The 19098-nt window shown below is 45.4% G+C and overlaps 1 protein-coding gene across 12 annotated transcripts in view; it reads right to left on the bottom strand.

The window, feature by feature from the left end:
• Positions 1-19098, bottom strand: part of BCAS3 (BCAS3 microtubule associated cell migration factor) — a 302365-nt gene that overhangs the window by 87124 nt on the left and 196143 nt on the right. Inside the window, exon 24 of one of the 12 annotated variants that reach the window (XM_052688680.1) lies at positions 5901-6929. The exons of 10 other annotated variants lie outside the window; for them this stretch is intronic. In XM_052688680.1, the coding sequence (XP_052544640.1) occupies positions 6904-6929 (26 nt within the window). In that variant the 3' untranslated portion in view covers positions 5901-6903. Of the gene's footprint in view, positions 1-5900; positions 6930-15895; positions 16252-19098 lie in introns of those variants that run through there. One more of the 12 variants, XM_052688679.1, reaches the window with a different exon arrangement.

Here is a 19098-nt window from a genome sequence, read left to right as displayed (position 1 = left end):
TCCTCTGCAAGGTGAAAATCGCCACGGACCATCCAGATCCTACATGGGCAGAGGCGTTTTTCACAGTGACAGGCAATTCAGGAAAGGAAATGCAAATAAAACCCAGCAATACTGTCAAAAAGCAGCAAGATAAAGGAGATCAAGTAACAAATTGCTTGTTGCATTCTTGTTTTTTATCTGAGAGAAATGCTGGAGGATAACAAATGTCCCCTGCAAGTGTCACAGTGCGCATCAGCGTGCCGGCAGAGAGCCTTGAGGCTGCCCCACGACCTACGGAGCACAGGGAGAACTCTTTAATTGTGTCTGTTGGCCTGGAACAGGATGTCTAAGCAGAAACTGCAATATTTGGCACATAGTTTGCTGTATTCAAAGAGTTAAGCTATGTCCTATAAAGATAAAAATCTCCACTTTTATTATTTTGTAAGGCTGCCTAACAAATGAGGATCCAGCTGTAATTGTAACATTCCAAGCTGTGAAGGCGCCAAGTTTTACTAACTATAATTTAACTGGTCCAGTTGATGCAGTCCAAATTCTTGTTTGGATAATCAACCTTTGTTTAAATATGTACAAAAAAAAGAGCACAGGCCAGCACTAGCCTCTGGGCATGTCATGTGAGCTTATTACCCCGAAGCTTGCAGTAGCAGACACTCATGCACAAGAGGAGGATTATTTTGCTAGTATTACTGTTACGGTAACGTATAATCAGACCTTCTTCCCCCTGCTCCCCCACCCCTTTTCTCCTCTTTTTTTCCCCCTCCACAATTCACAAGTCTTCTTTCCAAGTTCAAATAAAGTTTAAAGGTGAAAAGGTCGAGAAAGTTTCATGACTGGCTGTTGAAAGAGGGAGAAATAAGCAGGGTCTCCAAGTTTGCGTACATTAAAAGCTCAACAATTTCATATTTTGCTGCAATTCATAACTGTACAAATCCCTTTTGTTCAATCTGTTTGGACTCAAATTAAACACTTGTTAATAATTTATAACTTAATATAATTAGAAAATAACACTAACTGTCAAGCAACTATATTCAATGCATAAAGCAACTTGAGTGGCTTATTAGCTTATTTGTCAGAGCAACAATTTCTATATATTTCAGCTCATTTCTACTGGGAGGAGCAGTTAGGGAGCCACCCAGCTTGCTTGGAAATCATTTATCCACCAGCTGGGAGCAATTCCCAAATTGCTGCACCTCACCCACATCCAAGTGATGCTGGCTCACTTCAAAAGCAGCTTAAGGGTGACTTTGGGAGGTGCCTGAGCAGGAGGCAGCAGGGATGGCCGAAGCACAGGCAAAAAATGCATCTCACAGCAGAACACTGCATGTTGTTTGCTATAAATTCTGTGTCTGAATAGAAGAGAATCAGTGCTTGGCCAACAAGCTGGCAGTCAAAAAGGGCCACTGAGAGCAGAAAATTCTTCATTCGTCAGATGCTGGCAATGCGCTGTGGCTCGGTAAAGCGCCGTGTCCAGGCATGGGGGCACGTGCTGAAGGTGCTGCCTTCCTCACAGCTAAACACAAACAGGAAATGCTGTCTGCTGCTGCTTGCCTTTGTTTTGTGCTTTCTCTGATGAGTCAAACCAAATTCTAAAATATTACAGGCTGTAGTTCTACTGGAAAGCAGAGTGTGTCTGCCAATGCTGGGCACTTTGGGTACTTCCATCAAGTATCAAAATATCAGAATAGTCTCCACATCTTACATGACCCCTAAGTCATTAATATTATTGAAGAAATCTACAGCATTCAGGTGGAACAAAGCAATTTCAACTGTGAATACTGAGCTAGAACCCCAACTGATCCACGTAATCTCCCTACCATCGTGTCAACATTCACCAGATGCAGAATCAAGTCCAGCTGAGATAAAAGTTGCCTTTTAAACGTTCATTATAACTGATAAGCTAACAGCCATGACCCTCTGACACTGAAGATCACTTTTATCTTTTCTTAATTGCTTTTCTCTACCTGTGAGTATCCATGCCAATCCCACTGTCAGAAAACATCAGATTTAAGTATAAAAAACAAGGAAGTTCAGACTAAAGATTAGTATGTGGTCTCAATTCAACTGAGTTTGTCCAGATCCTGAGCACACAGGAACAACTTCTGTTAGTTAGGGTTGCACTCACTTGTTTTCATCTCCTTATCTGATTTCATTTCTAATTTACTTACTGAACAGGTCTCCTGTATTTTCCTTCCTTTCAACTCCTTCTCTTCCTCCTTCTGGTTTCTTCTGTTTAACTCCTGTCACCTGAAGGCTGCTCACGTCTGATCACAGAGCAGCCACATCCCCCACCCAAAGTCACCAGGGATCACCTCTCTTCCTCCTCACACGCTGCTCCTCTTCCTAAGCTGGTTGGTTGCCATGTTCTGCTGCTATTTACTGTCCACCTTTCTGAAATGCTTCAAGGAAGGAGATTAGGACTTCACAAACGGTGCCTAATGAGGAACCAGATGATGTCCTTCTGGCTAATTAGTGTGGGTCCCTATAATTCTTCTTCCTGTAATTCTTTAATCATCAGTTTAGTAGGAAAGGTTTCCTTTTTTTTTAAAAAAAAAGAATCTTCTAAAACACGTTGAAGATACAAATCGATACAATTGACCTGTAACATGTTTTTACTTGAGAAAGGATTACAGTACTGGATCTTAACATTATATTCCTAAAACCATTTCTTGTTCCTCTGCCTTAATAGTTCCAAAAAAAAAAAAAAAAGAAAAAAAAAGGTGCATTTTGGAGACAAAGGCCTTATCCTCTTAAATGCTGCAGATCTCGTGCCAATCTCCCAGCATAAAGCAGACTGCAGACTTATACCCAAGAGGAATAGTCTTGGAAAGATTAGATTTTGCACCACAAAATCAAACCCTTGTGTGGTGAGCCATAGCAGCTTCAGTACCACCTTCCTCCTCAGTGCTCATTCACCAGGGGGAAACAGGCATCCCACATCCTCTGCTCCACGATGGAAGTGGTTTTGTCACTCCTCCGTTCTTGCCAGCCTGTTTTTCCACGTGTAAAATTTCCACAGTTCCACACGTATCTAAAACTAGGGAGGAATGGCAACTGAAATCCGTGGATTTATCTGGTTTTTTTTGCTTATTCTGTATAGTTTCACAATATAGGAAATGGCACATGTTGTGCTTAGCCAACAGAATTCCTTCTCATTGATGGTGTTACACAGATAAAAGCAGTAGGAGTGATACTGAATGGAGAGAACATACCTGGATGGAAGAGCCCTTCTAAATCAGCAGGGTATTTTTTAGAGTTGTTTATCACAGACGTGTGCTTCTAATAGCAATAATACGTTTTGGGGTTAATTTTACTAAGAATCTAGCAGCTCAATAAAGAAGAGAGGAAACTTCCCTGAAGTACCATTTGGTAGAAAGGTATTTGATCAATCATCCCCCATACTAGAAAGCACAGATTTTCAGGATATTTCAAAATCCTTTGCCAGTAATCAAGTAGGACATGCAAGGAAAGGAGAGAAACATAGACTTAATACAATGTAACTGCTGAGGATTAAATTTTAACACCAGCAAAGCCACACACAAAAAGAATGAATTCAAGAGTGGGAAGATTAAAGCCGCATGTAGTCAGCTGGGATTGGAACGCGAGGGATGGAAACTTTCTGGACAACACACAGTTTAAGTTCTAGGTAGGATGTACTATGATTACATATTCTTACCATTTTTGAGTACAGAGCTTTTTTCCTACTGGCTACTGTAGCACAAAAGTCTCCTCTTGCAAACATATAACTACTAAAAAAGGGCAGGTAAAAGCCATTTAGGTTTCCAGCAAAGACATATAAAAGCAAAACAGCTAATGGACATCCAGAGCAGTGAAATCATTTCTGCAAAACCCATTAGTTACTGAAAGTTGTGCAGGGCTCGGTTTTACAGTAAAACCTGTAAAAACTCAGTATCCAGTTTCTCTATTGGGACACCGAGGTGCGAAGATCCAAATGACGCTGGCACTGGATGTGTATATTTGAACCTTTTGAACTCCATCTGCCCTTCATAAATTACTTTACCACCAGGCTTTAACACGTTTCTAGCCTACTGTGCTGCAAAAATAAAGACTCATTAAAATAGCTGCAAATGCAACTAACTTCATCACGCTTCCAGTGGAATTTGCTCAAAAAGATGCACCGCTCTATCCAAGCTGCAGAAGGGGAAAGCAGCTTCCTGCTCCTCTGCTGAAATAACATCTGCCTTCTCTAGTGAAAACAAAGCACCAGACCCCGCTCCCCAAACTCAAAACCACTTAAGGTGAACGAAAATTGCACCGCACAGAAAAAAACCACCGTTGCTCCTTTCCATCTGGAAACGCTGTCAAATGGGAGCAAATGCCACAAAACTCCTAACTGATACAAGAACACAATTCTGCATCTCGTGTGCTCGGCACCAACTAGCAGCAGTGCTCTGCTCAGTGCAGGGAAAAGCACCAGAGGTGATGACAGAGCCGGAGGAGCAGCACCCAGCTCCAGCTCCAGCACTGCCCTGAGGTGAGGAGCTGCTCTGCTACTTTCCAGGTGCTGCTTTGCCACGCAGCGGGGAGAGCAGAGCCCAAACTGCTCTGCAAAGCTGTGCCTCGGCCCAATACTTTCCTATCACTGCATCTGTAATAGCTGCATTTTGAAACACACGCAGCTCATGGATCTCTACCTAAAACCTGGTGCTGGGTACTTGGCAAGCACACGAGCAGGCAGCCTTCCCCCGGCAAGCTGACAGCGTTGCAGGGAGCTGCAGACAAGCAGGCAGCCCAGCTGCGGGAGCGCGGCGCGAGCTTCCTGCTGCTGGACACAGCATACAGTGAGCAGATTCCTCATCGTTATTTCTGAGACTGTCAGCATGTTTGTAGACAGTCAATCATAGGGATTTAGGAGAAAAACGATGACTTTATTTGAAGTCTGAGAAGGACAGGAAGGCTGGCTCGCAAATGAGACGCTGCATTGTCATAAGCAAAACAATCTGCAAAAAAGATGTTGCGTTCCCCTACACCTCTTCTGCCTCAGAGAGAGCTCAGCATTCAGAGCCGGGCGCCTGCCAAGTCCTCTGCACAGAACTCTCCAGCTCCAGCTCCTGCTCTGCGCTCAGAAGGATCACCCCATCCTGCCTGTGCTGCGGGTTACTCCCTTAAAAATGAGGGAACTGCCCATCTTCCTCTCAGCAGAAAGCTGAGGAATAATTAATGTCCCCGTGCGCTTCTGAGAGCTCACACATTACCATATCACTCTTCTCCTTGGACCAAGATGTTGCTGTGCTGTATCTGGACTCCACGCTTCACTCCCTTCCGAGCAGCAGAGGGGCCGTGGTGCTGTGCCTGGGTCACCTCGGGTCTCCTGCACTGAACGTGCCCTGGGGTTGGGTGAGCACAGCAACTCCAAAAGCAGAGCACATGCCCCTGGTGCATAACATGCTCTGACTCGCAGAACAACACAAAGGTACGAGAAAAAAGGATTGCTGATTATTTTTGGTAATGGATGGCTTTTAGAGGGACAGAACGCTTACGCATTTCTTTAAGCCCCAAACAGCAAGTGATTTCGGACAATGGGCTCGTGTGAAGTGCGACCTGCCTGTCAGAAAGGCTCAGAAGGAGTGCAGGGGCTGAGCTCTCTGTGCACGCTGAAGGCAGCCCAGCAAAACTGCCTGCACTGACACCAGTGGGGTCAGACTGCATCTGCGTGGGGCCACCACCTCTGCAGCCTGTGAGGAAAGGACCCAAAGGTTTGCAGCTCTTTATTCCCTTCCCCAAGCATGGTTGGTTCTGCTTCCCTTGCTCAAAAATCAGCTGTCCTTATTTAAGACCTCCCAGGTTTGCCAGCGAACCTCCAGAGGGTCCCTTTGGAAGGTGTTACACAGCTCAGCTCAGCTGGGGGAGGCAGATATAAAAACGTCCCATTACCAGAAGGCTCGTCAGCATTTGTTTAAATATATTATCAAAATAAAGGTGGTTTCCAGTGATCCAAGTATCTCACAGTCATACATAGGATTTACAGTCATTGCACCTCAGGACAGGAAGTACCTGCATTTCTGATACAAACCCAACAACAGACAAGGAACCCAAACCAAATCACAGCAACAACCCCCCCCAACCCCAACACACACAATTCAGCTGTTTCAGAAAGAAAATGTATGCACAGCCGCATCTCTACCCCCCAAAACTGGTCAGTTTTGGAGGTGCAAGCAGCATGGACAGGGGACATGGACTGATCTCAGCTCCAGGTTCAGCTGCTGGCACCTCCAGAGCAGCACAGATCAGCCCTGCCTGATGCCAGCGTTACGTCACATCGTTACATAATGGGTAGCAAAACGGTAATTTACAAGAAGGCAAATCCAGAGCTTCTTTCTTAGAAGCCAGTGATATTGTACAACGCATTATATAATGGTGCCATAAACAAACTGATTATGATTTTATCTTGTGTCATTTTTGTTTATATTTCATTTCACTAGCTGGTCATCGTAGAGACACGGAAAAATAGGCTGCTGGTGAAGTCCGAGCTCACACCAGCAGAGCTCAGGTTTTCAGATGAAACAAGAAGCTGATTACACATGCACCACGTATACCAGTCGCTAAGCACTCCTGGATTGGAGGGATAAGATACTCTCTTTGCTTATTACTGCCTTCTTGATCCAAAGAGATTTAAGCAACTGTTTTCAATTAGATGTTTTTAAGCTAGTAAAACTCCATCCATAAAGACATATTTATAGAACAACTTAAAACTAGAAGAATTAAAATGACTACAAAACTGATGAATTCCATTCCCCCATCCCCCAGAATCATTTACTGACCATTAACGAGCAAAAAGCACTGCAATTTTAAGAATTAATCCACTGTCGCAAAATTAAATCAGATACACTAGTAGGGATAATGGCAAACTGGTGGCTCCAGCGTTGTCAGTTTACGGGTGATACAAGTTCAAGTCGTCTGTGCTAGTGGCCACTCTGTTGGAACAAACATGAACATAAAAGGTAACATTAAAAGTGCAGTAGCACCAACGGGAAGCAGTTCTGTCACAGAGGATGCAGGCTTGTGAAAAGCAGCACAGGGAAATATTGCATTGAATAAATTATTTGCCTGGTTCTGAGACCGCCAGACATCAGTGCATGGGAACAAAGGAAGATGAGGAGAGAAGAGCAAATGAGGGAAATGAAGTTCATTTCCCTTAAATTCCTGAACACAAGTCCAGCGCTGCGGCTTTGCCACACGACTGCTTTCGTCTCCGCCAACCTATGACGAATACTCCGAGATTTACAGAAACAAAACAGAGCCTCGAGAGTTTTCATCTGACGGCTGCTTAAACAAAATTTGCCTAAAAACCTCAGCAGCACGAACCTCGGTACCTGCAGGAGGAGCTCCCTTCTGCTCCAGGCCTGAGGAGCGGCGAAGGGGCAGCGCCAGCTGAGCGCACACCCAGCACCCGTGTTCTGCAGCCCCAGGCCTGGCCCTGCCTGCTGAGATGCCATCTCAGGTGGGCTCATCGTGTGCTTCTGACGGGCATCTGCACCAGCCACCTCCTGAATGAATGCGGCTCTGACTACCACTTGTTTTTGACCTTTCAAAAAGAACTGTGTTTTTATGCTAAGAAACAAGATTGAAAACTGGGTGCTTTTGTGAGTGGGGAACTCAGCAACACCAGGCCCAACGCCTTGAGTTCATACACGTGTTGTTCTGCACGGCAGAGCTCCTGTAAGAAAAAGTTACAGAATGAATCCAAAAGCAAAGTTCCATACAATTATATCCAAATTGGCAGAGTGAGACCATAAAACAGAGGAGAACATAAAAGCAAGTGAAATTACACGAACAGTGAAGCACTGAACAATTCTGCCTAAGGCGCAATGCTAATACAAGAGTAGCTTCAAAGCAGCAACCGAACCACCAGCAGTGACAAACAACGTGCATAATAACAGCCTCAGAGCAGCACTTGCTTCATCCCCGAGCTGAGAGCAAAGCCCTCAGACACGAGCATGGAGGGCTGGGAAAGGGAGGGCTGGGAAAGGGAGGGGAGCACAGAGCGGGGGCACTTTGTCACACTGACACCAGGCACTGCGCCCTTATGGAGTGCAGCCACGCCGAGGGAAGGCTGCTACATGGTGTGTAGGCAACACTGCTTGCTCACCTAGCGCTGAAAACAAAGCTTCGAATGAGCTGTGGGATACATACTGCTAACTGTGTAGTTGCAAACAGGAGGTGGAGCATCTTAGAAATTGCTGTTTCAATACACTCTTCTAGAATTTAAAGCAGATAATCCCCAAGCTGTTGTTGTTATTGATCATAAGTTAACTTACACCCTTTTTCTTTATTTTATACACTGAAGAAAGTATATAAGCCAAATTACAGCATTTTGGCTAGTGATTTCTTTAAATAAACAGGGCTGAGACATTGCGCAAAGGGAATCCCACCCCATCAGGGTGTCTTTCTTTGTTAATTATTATATGTAACAAATCTCTTTGCCAGTAAGATGACTCAGGGAAAAACCCTGCAGAAGGCGTGTGCTACTGACAAATTATTTTTATTAATTAAGTTAGAGAAACAACCCCAGGGGAGCAGTGTGTGGTGCTGGAAGGCACAGCGACGTGAAGTCGGAGCTCCCTGCTGCCTTGGCCTCCAGGATGCGATTCCAGGAACAGGGGGTTATCTGTCCCTTAACAGAAGGATTTGGTCCTCTGAACAGCTGCTTCAGACTTAATAAAACACCGTAAAAGCCACTGCCTTTACTGCATTAAAACCTGAAATAATGGGTATTAAGGAGAAGTAGCTTTTATAATACACTGGTATTTAAGTGCTTTGGCTTGGGGTCGGGTTTGCTGAATGCAGAGTAGACAGAAGAATACAGTGAAGAAAGGCATTTATTTACAGCAATTTTAATAGACCTCGGGACCTTCCTTTTTCAGTTCCAGCAGCTGAGAAGTTCAGGTTCTGCTTTGCACTGAGGATGTCAGACTGAGCCCGTTTAGCAGAGCCAGAAGATGGACATCCCACCCGTGTACCCCATGCACAGAGCATCAGCAGCACCTCCCCTGCCTGCCCTGTGCTGCAAGAGGAAACAGCCTGCAAGGTGGGGTTTGGTGCTGCCCACTTCTTCCTTTAAGCATGCAGTAGATGGAGCAATACATAAGATTTTCATTATACTCTGCGACTGCCTCGTGTAAGCCAGAATCCTCTTTGAACAGCAACACTTATTACTCCAATTCCTGCTTCTGGCCTGGCTCCTCCCGTGGCCCTGGGCTCCCTCCCTGCTCGTCCACTCACCTGCACAGGTTTCTGTCGCTTCTTTTTGAACCCAAACTCATTTTCCTTTTATGGCAAGCTCTGAAATACTTTAGATATGTGCATGCAAAGAAAGACAGCTGACACCCACAGCTGGGTGTGCTTTTTCATGCAGTGTTAGTTACTTTTGTTAAAGAGGACAGAAATAAAACAGGAAGATGGGTATTTTTCTTACAGCCTAGTTTTCAAGTGTATATATTTTGGGTAAAATTTTCTTTTCATGACACAGAATATGCACTTTTGGGGACTGTAATATCCCTCAGATGTTTTCCACCAAGAATGCAAAAAGAAACACTTTTTCATAAGAACTCATGGAAACTGGTAAAACGAAGACACAAGCCCTCATTGAAAAGCTATAATTTTTTAATTCAATTTACATGTCAGTGGATCTTTTGAGCTTCGTCTGTATGTTTTTCATAACGTACATTTGCAGTGCTCTTTCCCATGGGCATCAAGCTCTGCTTCTAAACTGGGAGTCCTCGACACGAAGTGTGATAAAGGCTACATTATAGTCATATTAAGCAAAACAGGGAGGAGAAAGCTTCTCACAGCCCAAAGAAAGCCGTGCGCAGAGCCTCATTTCTGGTAACAGGCAGAGCAGAGCAGCCGGCCAGCTAGAAACTGCTGCTATCCTATCAGTGCTTTGTCCTGAGAAATAGTGCGTGGTTTTATTCCTTTTCTTCTTGTTTTCTGCTAGAAAAAAGAAGGTTTCTTCAAAACGATTAACTCTTGAGCTGCGGTATCACTGGGAACATGTTGTAAGTAAGAAGCAGAGCAGAAAGCTGCGTGCTGCACACCATGAGCAGCCAGCAGGACACAGCGGGGCTCCCCGAGCTGCTGCCCTCTCGCTGCCTTCGCATCCATGCTGTCAGCCCTCGCAGCTCACAAGAAGGATGCAGGAACTTGCTTAACTCGCACGGTCTGCACGGTGCCCGGCCCAAATGAGAAGTGCTTGTCGACAGTGCTGCAGCCACACAAACAAGCGGCAGCTGGATGGGAAAAGGAGGGCATGTCAGCTCAGAGCGGCAGAAAAGGTTTTTCACGGCAGCTATTTGCAACCCTCCAAGGAGATACAGAGGCTGCCCATTAAAACCCTGTTAAAACACTTCTGATGTTGTCAGCAGTGGAGAGCTGAAATAGCACAGTGATCACTGAGATGCTATCTGCCTCAAGCAGTTCAGTGCTACTGTCAATAGTATGAGCAAGAAGGTACAAGATGAGCAACAACCTAATTCCTACATCAAAATTTCATAAACTCCCTGAGCTGGTGAACACTGGAGATGTGGGCAAGCACAGGACAGTCAAGAAGTCATCCAGAAAGGATGACCTTTGGTCTGGAATCCATCCTGAAAGCTTCGAACCTTTCAGTTAATTTACACGTGGAAAGCGTTGCTGTGATAACGGCTCCCCATGTGCTCAGGGACAAGCCCGCATGTCCAAAGCCCGACAACAAAGCCCAGCAAAGCTTTTTGGTATAAAAACTTCCCAATGCCCCATCCGTAGCCATGCTGTCCCTTCCCACCTCTCTGCTTGCATTTTGGAGAGCACTGTCTCACTGCCATCCCTTGGGGTGCTTCTTGCAAATCCAATCCTGCTGACAGACTCTGTGCCACCCCTCCTCCAGGAGCGCTGACGCTGCACACCCCGAGCAGGGTCACTTACTGCCCTGCACTCCTGAGCACTGAGCGCAGTGAGTAATGGCTGCAGAAACAGGGCCAAGGTGGACGGTTATTTATAATACGGTAGCCCATGAGTAAGTGTTTAGCTATGAATTTACTGCTCTGGCTACGATTTCATGAGAAAACAAACACAGCCAGCTTTCAGTTTTCCAGTTTTAAAAGCTCTACACCCACGAAAAATGAGTAATAATAATTTGGGAATGATTGGTGTAGCTATTTATAAAGCAACCATGACAGAACTCATGTGCATCCCAGCTAAATGCAAGATAATCTTGGATGCTTTTGTTCCTCAGTCCTCAGAATTGCGATGGAACTTGGTGAAACTCCGAGACCGATCATCTTAAACCAGGATCAGATGCTTCCCCCTCTTTATGCAATAAATATTCACCGCAGAGAGCCAAAAGACAGAGCTCGCTGGAAATGAAGCAAAGAATCAGACCATCATCTGTTCAGCAGTCCTGTTCAGAGGTCAGAATATCCGTCTGCTTTGTAACATGAAGAGCCAGTACTCGCTGTCTCAAAGAATGAGTTTCTGCCAAGCGTACTCCAGATTTGCATACAGATCCTCATACATAGGAATGATTTTAAATTATTTCTACCAGCCCAGATGGAGGCAAAGGTTATTTCTAGAAACACATTACCTTCACTCAAAGCGGTAATAATATATCTGGGCATAAAAATCCAACCAGGCAACCAAAGGGCAGGATGACCAAGCTCACCATTCTCTCTATTTCCTCCCCAGATCCGCACCACTGCCCAGCGCAGCCTGCAGCGCTACAGCGCTTCTTCTGATCCCCACCCTGCAGGCCGTGACTTACTGGTGCAAATGTGCATTCTGCTCAGGACCTGCTCACCCACTGCACCCTGGATGGTATGACACAGCAAGAGACTGCAGCTTGCCATTGTGTGCCTGAAGGCCAGCCTTTCACCCCACAAGGACACGCGGCTCACATTCACTTGTGAAAGAAGCAGACAATTGGAAAAAGGAAGAAACAGTAATTCAACAGGACTGTAATTCACTTTTCAATTGCAAACACAGAAGGGATGAGTTCTTGCAAAATCTTTAAAACCAGCTGCTGGTTTTACTATGTGTTGTGTTGGCAGTTTGGAGCTCCAAGGGGTGTATTTTCACCTTGATTTACAAAGAGCTATACATGCAACTCCGCTCTTCAATTTTCCCATAGGGAGTCTGTGTTGGCTGCACTACTCAGTGCTGCTGAACTCCTGCAGCTGGCCTTACCCCCCTTGGTAGAGAGAGCTGAGTTCAGGGAGAGCATCTGAAAAGCCTAATGAGGCACTTCTGCAAATCTTAAGCATCCTGTACATTCTCACAGGCCTTTATGACTTAGAAAGATGTATTTTCCTCCTCCTTACATAAAGATAACTGAAGAACAATTCAGAGTCATGACGGCCTTATTTTCCCATGTCTCCTGAGCCTGAAGTTAAATACCTGCCTTTGCACAACCTTTTCTCTTCTTGTATGAGCCAAGCACTGGGGCACCATGCAACCAGAGCACAAAGAAGAGGACGACAACAACTTGAGATGAGTGTAACTTCTACAAGAGTCGTGTACCCTTACAACCCAGACAGTCAATAACCCGGCACAAATTAACTCCGGCAAATAATAGGTGTGTTGACCCTAAATTCATGAGGCAATAAAACCTTCCAGCAGCCCGTTGCTTTAAAACACTCAGGCACTTCATGAAGACAATATAGTTTTTGTTTGTGAGCAAGAAGATCATTAATTAGGAAAGCTTTTAAAAAAGTTTTTAGTATCATTAGCGAAAAGTAATAGCAAAATAAATTGACTTTCAACATTTGACACCAAGTTTGAAAAAAAGAAAGGCATGAACACCCCAAAGGTGCTCAACCAGCGTGTGGCAGGAGGACTGTGCTGCACAGACCTCCATAACCACAGAGCAAAATTAAATTGCCTTCCTTTCTTATTTCACTTCGCGTTTGAGACGCATTGCTGTGAATGCAGATCTGCCGTATGGCAGAGTCACAGCAACACAGGAACCAACGGGGTTCATCTCTTCAGCTCCACAACAATGAAAACAGCCCACAAGGCAGCAATCCATTCTTCCACATCGGTGTTCCTTCCCAGAGCCGTGCCACAACAGCACAGCTCAGGTGAAGCTGCTGTTCTGCCCTCTGCTAGGCTCTGCTCTGAATTCCTCTGTCTTTCAGGAAAACCCATTTTCTTATGATTTTAAGAGTCTGTTCAAAAATGGCAGCTTTTGAAATCACCCTGCATGAAAAAAGTGGCCTAAGATATTTGATGGCTTCTGAAGAAAACTCCCCCTTGCCTTTCTTTGGAATGCTTGCTAAAAGACACCGTAATTAGCCTGCCAAAAAATCATTACATGCTAAGGAGCGCATATAATGAAACTATCAACCGCCTACTGAACTATGAAACATTTGTATCTGCCTCACATTAAACTGATTTAATAAATACCACATAGCACAGCAAAAGCTGTGGTCACGTTACTGGGAGGCAGTGAGGCCAGGCTGGGCGCAGGGCTCGGAGATGTGCTGGCAATGGGAGCAGGCTGTGAGCGAGGTGTTGGTGTGATCCCAGCACCACGGGCTGACGGAACGCGGTTCTGTGGTTTTTAAAAAGAAAAAGCGGAATTAAAAATTTAAAAAGGAAGCTATACAGAAACTGGAATGAAATATTAACAACAGACATCAAATTTTGGGAGATGAACTGAGACAATTAAAATGCACTTGTAACTGTAAACGCTCGGTAAATCAAACCCATGTTCTTGGGTAGATCGCCTACTTTAAGCGAAAGATGTACTCTCCTCTTAGCCTTTGCTTCAAGCTTTCCTTCTATGAGAAGTCAAGTAATTATCTTGCCAGGGGAAGGAATTTTCCTCTTCAATACCTTTACATTTGTGTAAAGCAAAATTATACGGCGTGCTGATGTCAGCCCCAAAGGGAAAGCACTCTGGCTGCACAGCACACCCTGCCGAGACCACCTTAAATCCGCCCCGCGCCGCCGGGCTGCGGAGCCGCACGCCCCGACTGCAGCAGGGCCCAGCGCCTGCCTGCTGGGATGAGCTTTATTCACAGGAAATATGAAGAGAAAATTCACGCTCAGCTGCTTAATGAGAGCTGACATCGCATCTCCAGAGAGAAGGAAACTTTGGATGTCAGGCAGGTTAGCACAGGGCAAGCAGACGGTCAATAAAATATTCAATAAAGTACTCTGATATGATAGATCTAATATTGTGGAAAAAGCCAGAAGTCTTGTTTTTAATAAGAAAACAAGTTTAAAACGGTGGTTAAAATGGTCTATGCAATATTAACCTCCTAAAACTTGCAGACTGGGTTTTGAAGTAGAAGGTACAAACAAATAGAAGGGGGAATGTGCAATGCAAGGATGGCTTTTGCAGATGTGCCGAGCAGGTACTTCAGAAGTGCACACACAGTTGTTTTTTTTTTTACAACATCTCTCCAAAATCATTTTGTAATTACTTTTTCCAAATTAAGGAAAAGAAGAAAAGAGCCTGTACTGACAGCACTGAGATCATGGAGCTCGGTGATCCCTATCTGACTCCCTGTGCATTGCAATCCTGGCAGCAGGGCTGACAGAGGGCTCACCAAGGACACGTTCCTGCTCTGCAGCCCCACAGAGCCCTTGCTTGTCCCAGCAGGATTCCCACCGGGTTTCCTCTGCGCAGCACTCTGTGGTAGCTCCTTCACATCCTGCTTTGGTGACTTCTTAAACATCCCCCCCAGCTGCAATGGCCTCAAGTGCTCGGTAAGAAAACCCTGAAGGATAAAGAAATCAGCGGGCCATATGCAAATCTCCACAATCATTCTTGTGAAGCTGAATCTCTGAGTTCACATAAAAAGAAAATTAAATCACGCTCTGGAGTGGCTTGGGAAGAAATACACCAGGAGCTGGATGAAGGTAGCGGCGCTCCATTCGGGTGATGCAGACCCACTTGGGTGCCCTCAGCCCTGCGCCCCAAGCTGTCTCTGCAGAGGAACGACGCCGTACCAGCTGAGAACCTCTGAAACCCCTGCAGCACCTCCCACCTCCAGCTGCAGGAAACACCGCCGTCCCCGCAGCATCACTACAGACGTCACCACAGGAACACGGGAGCGCAGGCCTGCGAATCACAGCGCGGGCTGCGGCATGTTTAATTAATAGGGATAAAATCCTTCACCTCACTGAAGGAAGGAAAGCAACATTTCGCTGTCATGTTACATGGCTGCCTGCTCCCCCAGAGGCAGCCAGCACAGCCTAGCAGCCCCAGCTTGACCCTGCTCACCCAGGGGAGGGCTGCCACGCACGGCTCCATCCCTGGGCCCGTCCCAACTCCTGCGCTGATATCTTCATTATAATTTATTTAAACAAGATCTGAGCCACATAGGGTGTGAGGCCACTGCCTTAAGTTGCACCAGGGGACGCTCAGGTTGGATATGAGGAAGAATTTCTTCTCAGGAAGAGCGGTGATGCAGTGGCACAGCTGCCCAGGTTGTGGGGGGTCCCCATTCCCAGAGCTGTTCCAGAGCCAGGGATGTGTGGCACTGAGGGCTGTGCTCAGTGGGCACAGTGCGATGGGTTGGGGGTCTGAGAGGTCTTTTCCGACCTGAATGATTCTGTGATTCTGGGAGAATCAGGAGAAATCGATTTCTTTTTTGATTCAACCCCTTTAATAAGGAGTAACTACAAAACTTCTTTTCTCCTTGGTTCTACCTGGAATTCCTTATTCCTTATTGAAAAGCTAGAGTTGTATTTTTTTAATGTGTTTACTTTCATACAGCGCTGCAGCAAATGTAGCCCTCTAGCTCCTTCTGCTTTAACCAGTATCAGCTATACAAGCTACAGTCTCTTGCTGAAGGAGAAAAGATGAGGATATGAATCTGTCAAGTTTGGAATATTTTTTCTCTACAGCTCTGTTAAACAACTGAAGACAATAATGCTTCAGTATATTCTGAGAATAGCTCATTTGTTCTTTATTTCAGTGTCACAGAAAAGATTATTTGCAACTATTCACTTCCTTACAAAATATTCAGATTCTTCAATGAAAAGAGTTTCCCACATTGTGTAGCCACCCACACAGCTACATTTGAAAGTGAATGAAAAGCTGTGCTCAACGATGCCGAATGTCAACCTCTCACTGTTCTCCAGCCCAATTGAGCCACTCTTCTTCCGCATCTGCCCAAGGAGAAGTGTTGAACACAAGCTGGATTTTGTTGACCGAGCACAAATGAAGGCAACAAAGGCATCAGATGACTGTGACTGAAGCGATTTCTGATGACTGTAATCTGTGTCTAAAGTTGTTCCATTTCTGGCAAACTAAAAGCAAATTTAAGCTGGTTAGGAATTAATTATAATGTATAACAGATCATAATTACTAACGGGGTACAAAACATTCTCCCTTCTACTTTAAGCTACTGGTGTAAGCTCTGACCAGTTCAAAGACGATCAGAAGCCAGCAGCACTTACTGACTAGTTAGCGGTCTAGGTGAAGCAGCCTGGTGGTTTAAGTCCACTCCCTAATCATGTGTACCAGCACCATCCTAATTAGCACTCACGGCAGCAATCCCAGCAGAGCAGGGACACTGGCTGCCAGGCATGAAGCTCACTGCACATGAACCAAATCCCTCAATGAACGTCGATTCCAATCTGTGTGTCTTTCAACACAGCAAACAACTTGAAATTCAGCTATTTATCTTACAGTGAAGAGCCAGCCCAGGTGTGCTGTTCACCTTGGGGTGAGAGATGCCTGCAAAATGCACGCTGCACAGGTAGCTCCTCTGGAGAACAGCAAGATATCCTACTTGCTAACCTATTTAAACCTGAAATACAGCTCCAATCTTGTCCTCTCTTGAATGAACATAATTGCTCCTTAGTGTGAACGCGCCTGCAGGTTTGTTCTGACACAGCCTTGAACATTCAGAGCTCCAGCATGTGCCTGCTGTGCATCTGGCAGCCAGGCAAGGAGCCTGTTGCCTCCCCAGCAAACAGGGCAGAAACTGCCCAGAATACACAGGAGTACATCCGCAGCGTTTAGGTAACCTGAACACAACAACCTGCCCTACGTCACAAGCTGAGTGAGGCACCGTGCAATTGCACCGTCCTTCTGCAAGTCCCTCCTGAGCACAGCACCACGACCTGTCGTCAGCTCTTCAAAAACTCCAGTGCTTCTTCCCCAGTTTTCCTCAAACCCTATTCAGGCATCTCTGCAATCTGAACCCCAATGAGGTGTGAAGGCATAGGCCAACATGGCACTTTTCCCTTCCCGTCATCCCACGTGTCTGCAAAACTGGATCCGTCCGTCCCTCGCTCTGCCCAGCTGTCGGGATCGGCGTGCTGCATCTCCACAACCTGCTGCTCTGCCAGATGCACATCTGCCCTGCACACATCTGCACTGCAGCATCGCCTCCCGGCTCCTTTAAGAGAGGGCTGAGAGATGTCAGAACATGGAAGAAATGCAGGAAGGAAAAAAAAGAAAGAGTTGCTCTTCTTTAAGAGCTGGCTGGAATGGAGAGCTATCTTCATAAATAGACAGGAAACAGAAAAGACTAATGTTGGGCAGATGACAGATCTCTGAATTCAGTTAACTGGCCTTCAAGATATGAACTGTTCTATTAAACATAGAGGCATTATGTTGGTCATCCACTTTAAGCCCAAGAGTGATTAAAATGCTGGCAGAAAATAAAAACTGGCTATTGAAGAGCTTGCCCCGAGGTCCTAATTTCAAATCAAATTTTACAGCGCCGCACAGGAACAATGGCAGCCCAGTACTCTAAGTCTTCTTTTTGTCACTTTGTACAAAGAAACCCCCTCAAACTCTCTCAAAGAACAATGGTCCCTCTAGATTCACAACTACGCCAAGAATGGGCTCAAACCATACAAAAACACATTTTAAAAATACATTTTACACTGCCCTTGACATTTGAGATAAATAGAAGCCAATGCATTGAAATTCCAAGTATTTTTTATATCCTTTCACAATGTGAATTTTTTATTTTCCCCAATCTACTTGATCTTTGACATTCTGGCCTCTGCTAAAGAAGGACACAGCAGAGCAGTCAAAGAAATTAATTATGCAGATAATTGCATTTTATTAAAATGATTACCGTAGCAGAGAATCAACAAATGACAGCTACACGAACCTGGCCCCCAGAAGAAATCAAGAAGACACAAACAGTTCATTTTTAATTGAAAAACTTCTCGGCTATTAACATTTAATTATCTGTTACTGATATCCGGCACCAGTTTAATTAGCATTTCTCTATACATCAGGTTTGCCTTTTGGTCACAACTCTTTCCAAAAGTTCTGCCGAGCCGCCTCACGTTCCTACAGCACGGGCTTGTTTGAATTTGGCAGCCTGGATACAGACAGTTGTTTCCTAGCGAACAGCACACAAGACCATATGTTTCAACATTTAAGCAATTTAGAATCAGAGGTATAATTCTGAGTGTCCTTAGCAGAAATTGTATGTTAAATACCCAAAGGATCTGAGCTGTACAAGAGATACAGCCTTTTTTAGCACTTTTCCCATAGCAACAAAACCACCCTACGCTACTTAGATCATACCCTCGAACCACAAGCACGCTGTGAGTGCTGGGAGCCGACTGGAGCCGGCAGCCATCCACGTCCCGGCTGCTGGGCCACAAATGTCTGCCCTTCCCCACACCTACCTCCATCCAGACCCACCCCTACACCTTCAGTAAGGATTGCACCCCGTTTCCTGATTTGCAGACATCCGTTTTGTACGAAGACAGTGACCAACAGCTTCTTTTGCCAACGAAAGCCAAGACCAACGTGCTGCTTGTGTTGCTTTCATCATTTCTGGGACGATTAACGGCACCAGCATCCTGCGGTCAAAGCAAGATGCAGCCAGTGCCTGCCTCCAAAGGGCTATGCCCTTATGCTGCTCCTTTAATGAACTTTAATGTTCCACTTCCCTCAAGCAGGACCAGAACGGTGCGGAACACCTACCTGCCATGGGAGAAACCCATGGGACACAGAGGTGCTCTAAGGCTGTGGGTACCACAGGAATCTGCAAACTTCCACCATTTCCTGATCCTTTTGTCCCACATCACAGTCACTCTTGGGTTTTTCACACCACCACTTTACAGGCAACTAAAACAGCAAATAGCTGGAATGTGCCATGCAGGATGCAAGCCTGCCCT

This window comes from Tympanuchus pallidicinctus, unplaced genomic scaffold (assembly GCF_026119805.1).
Source record: "Tympanuchus pallidicinctus isolate F22 unplaced genomic scaffold, pur_lepc_1.0 scaffold24, whole genome shotgun sequence".
NCBI lineage: Eukaryota > Metazoa > Chordata > Aves > Galliformes > Phasianidae > Tympanuchus > Tympanuchus pallidicinctus.
This window is presented reverse-complemented; position numbering and strand designations above follow the sequence as displayed.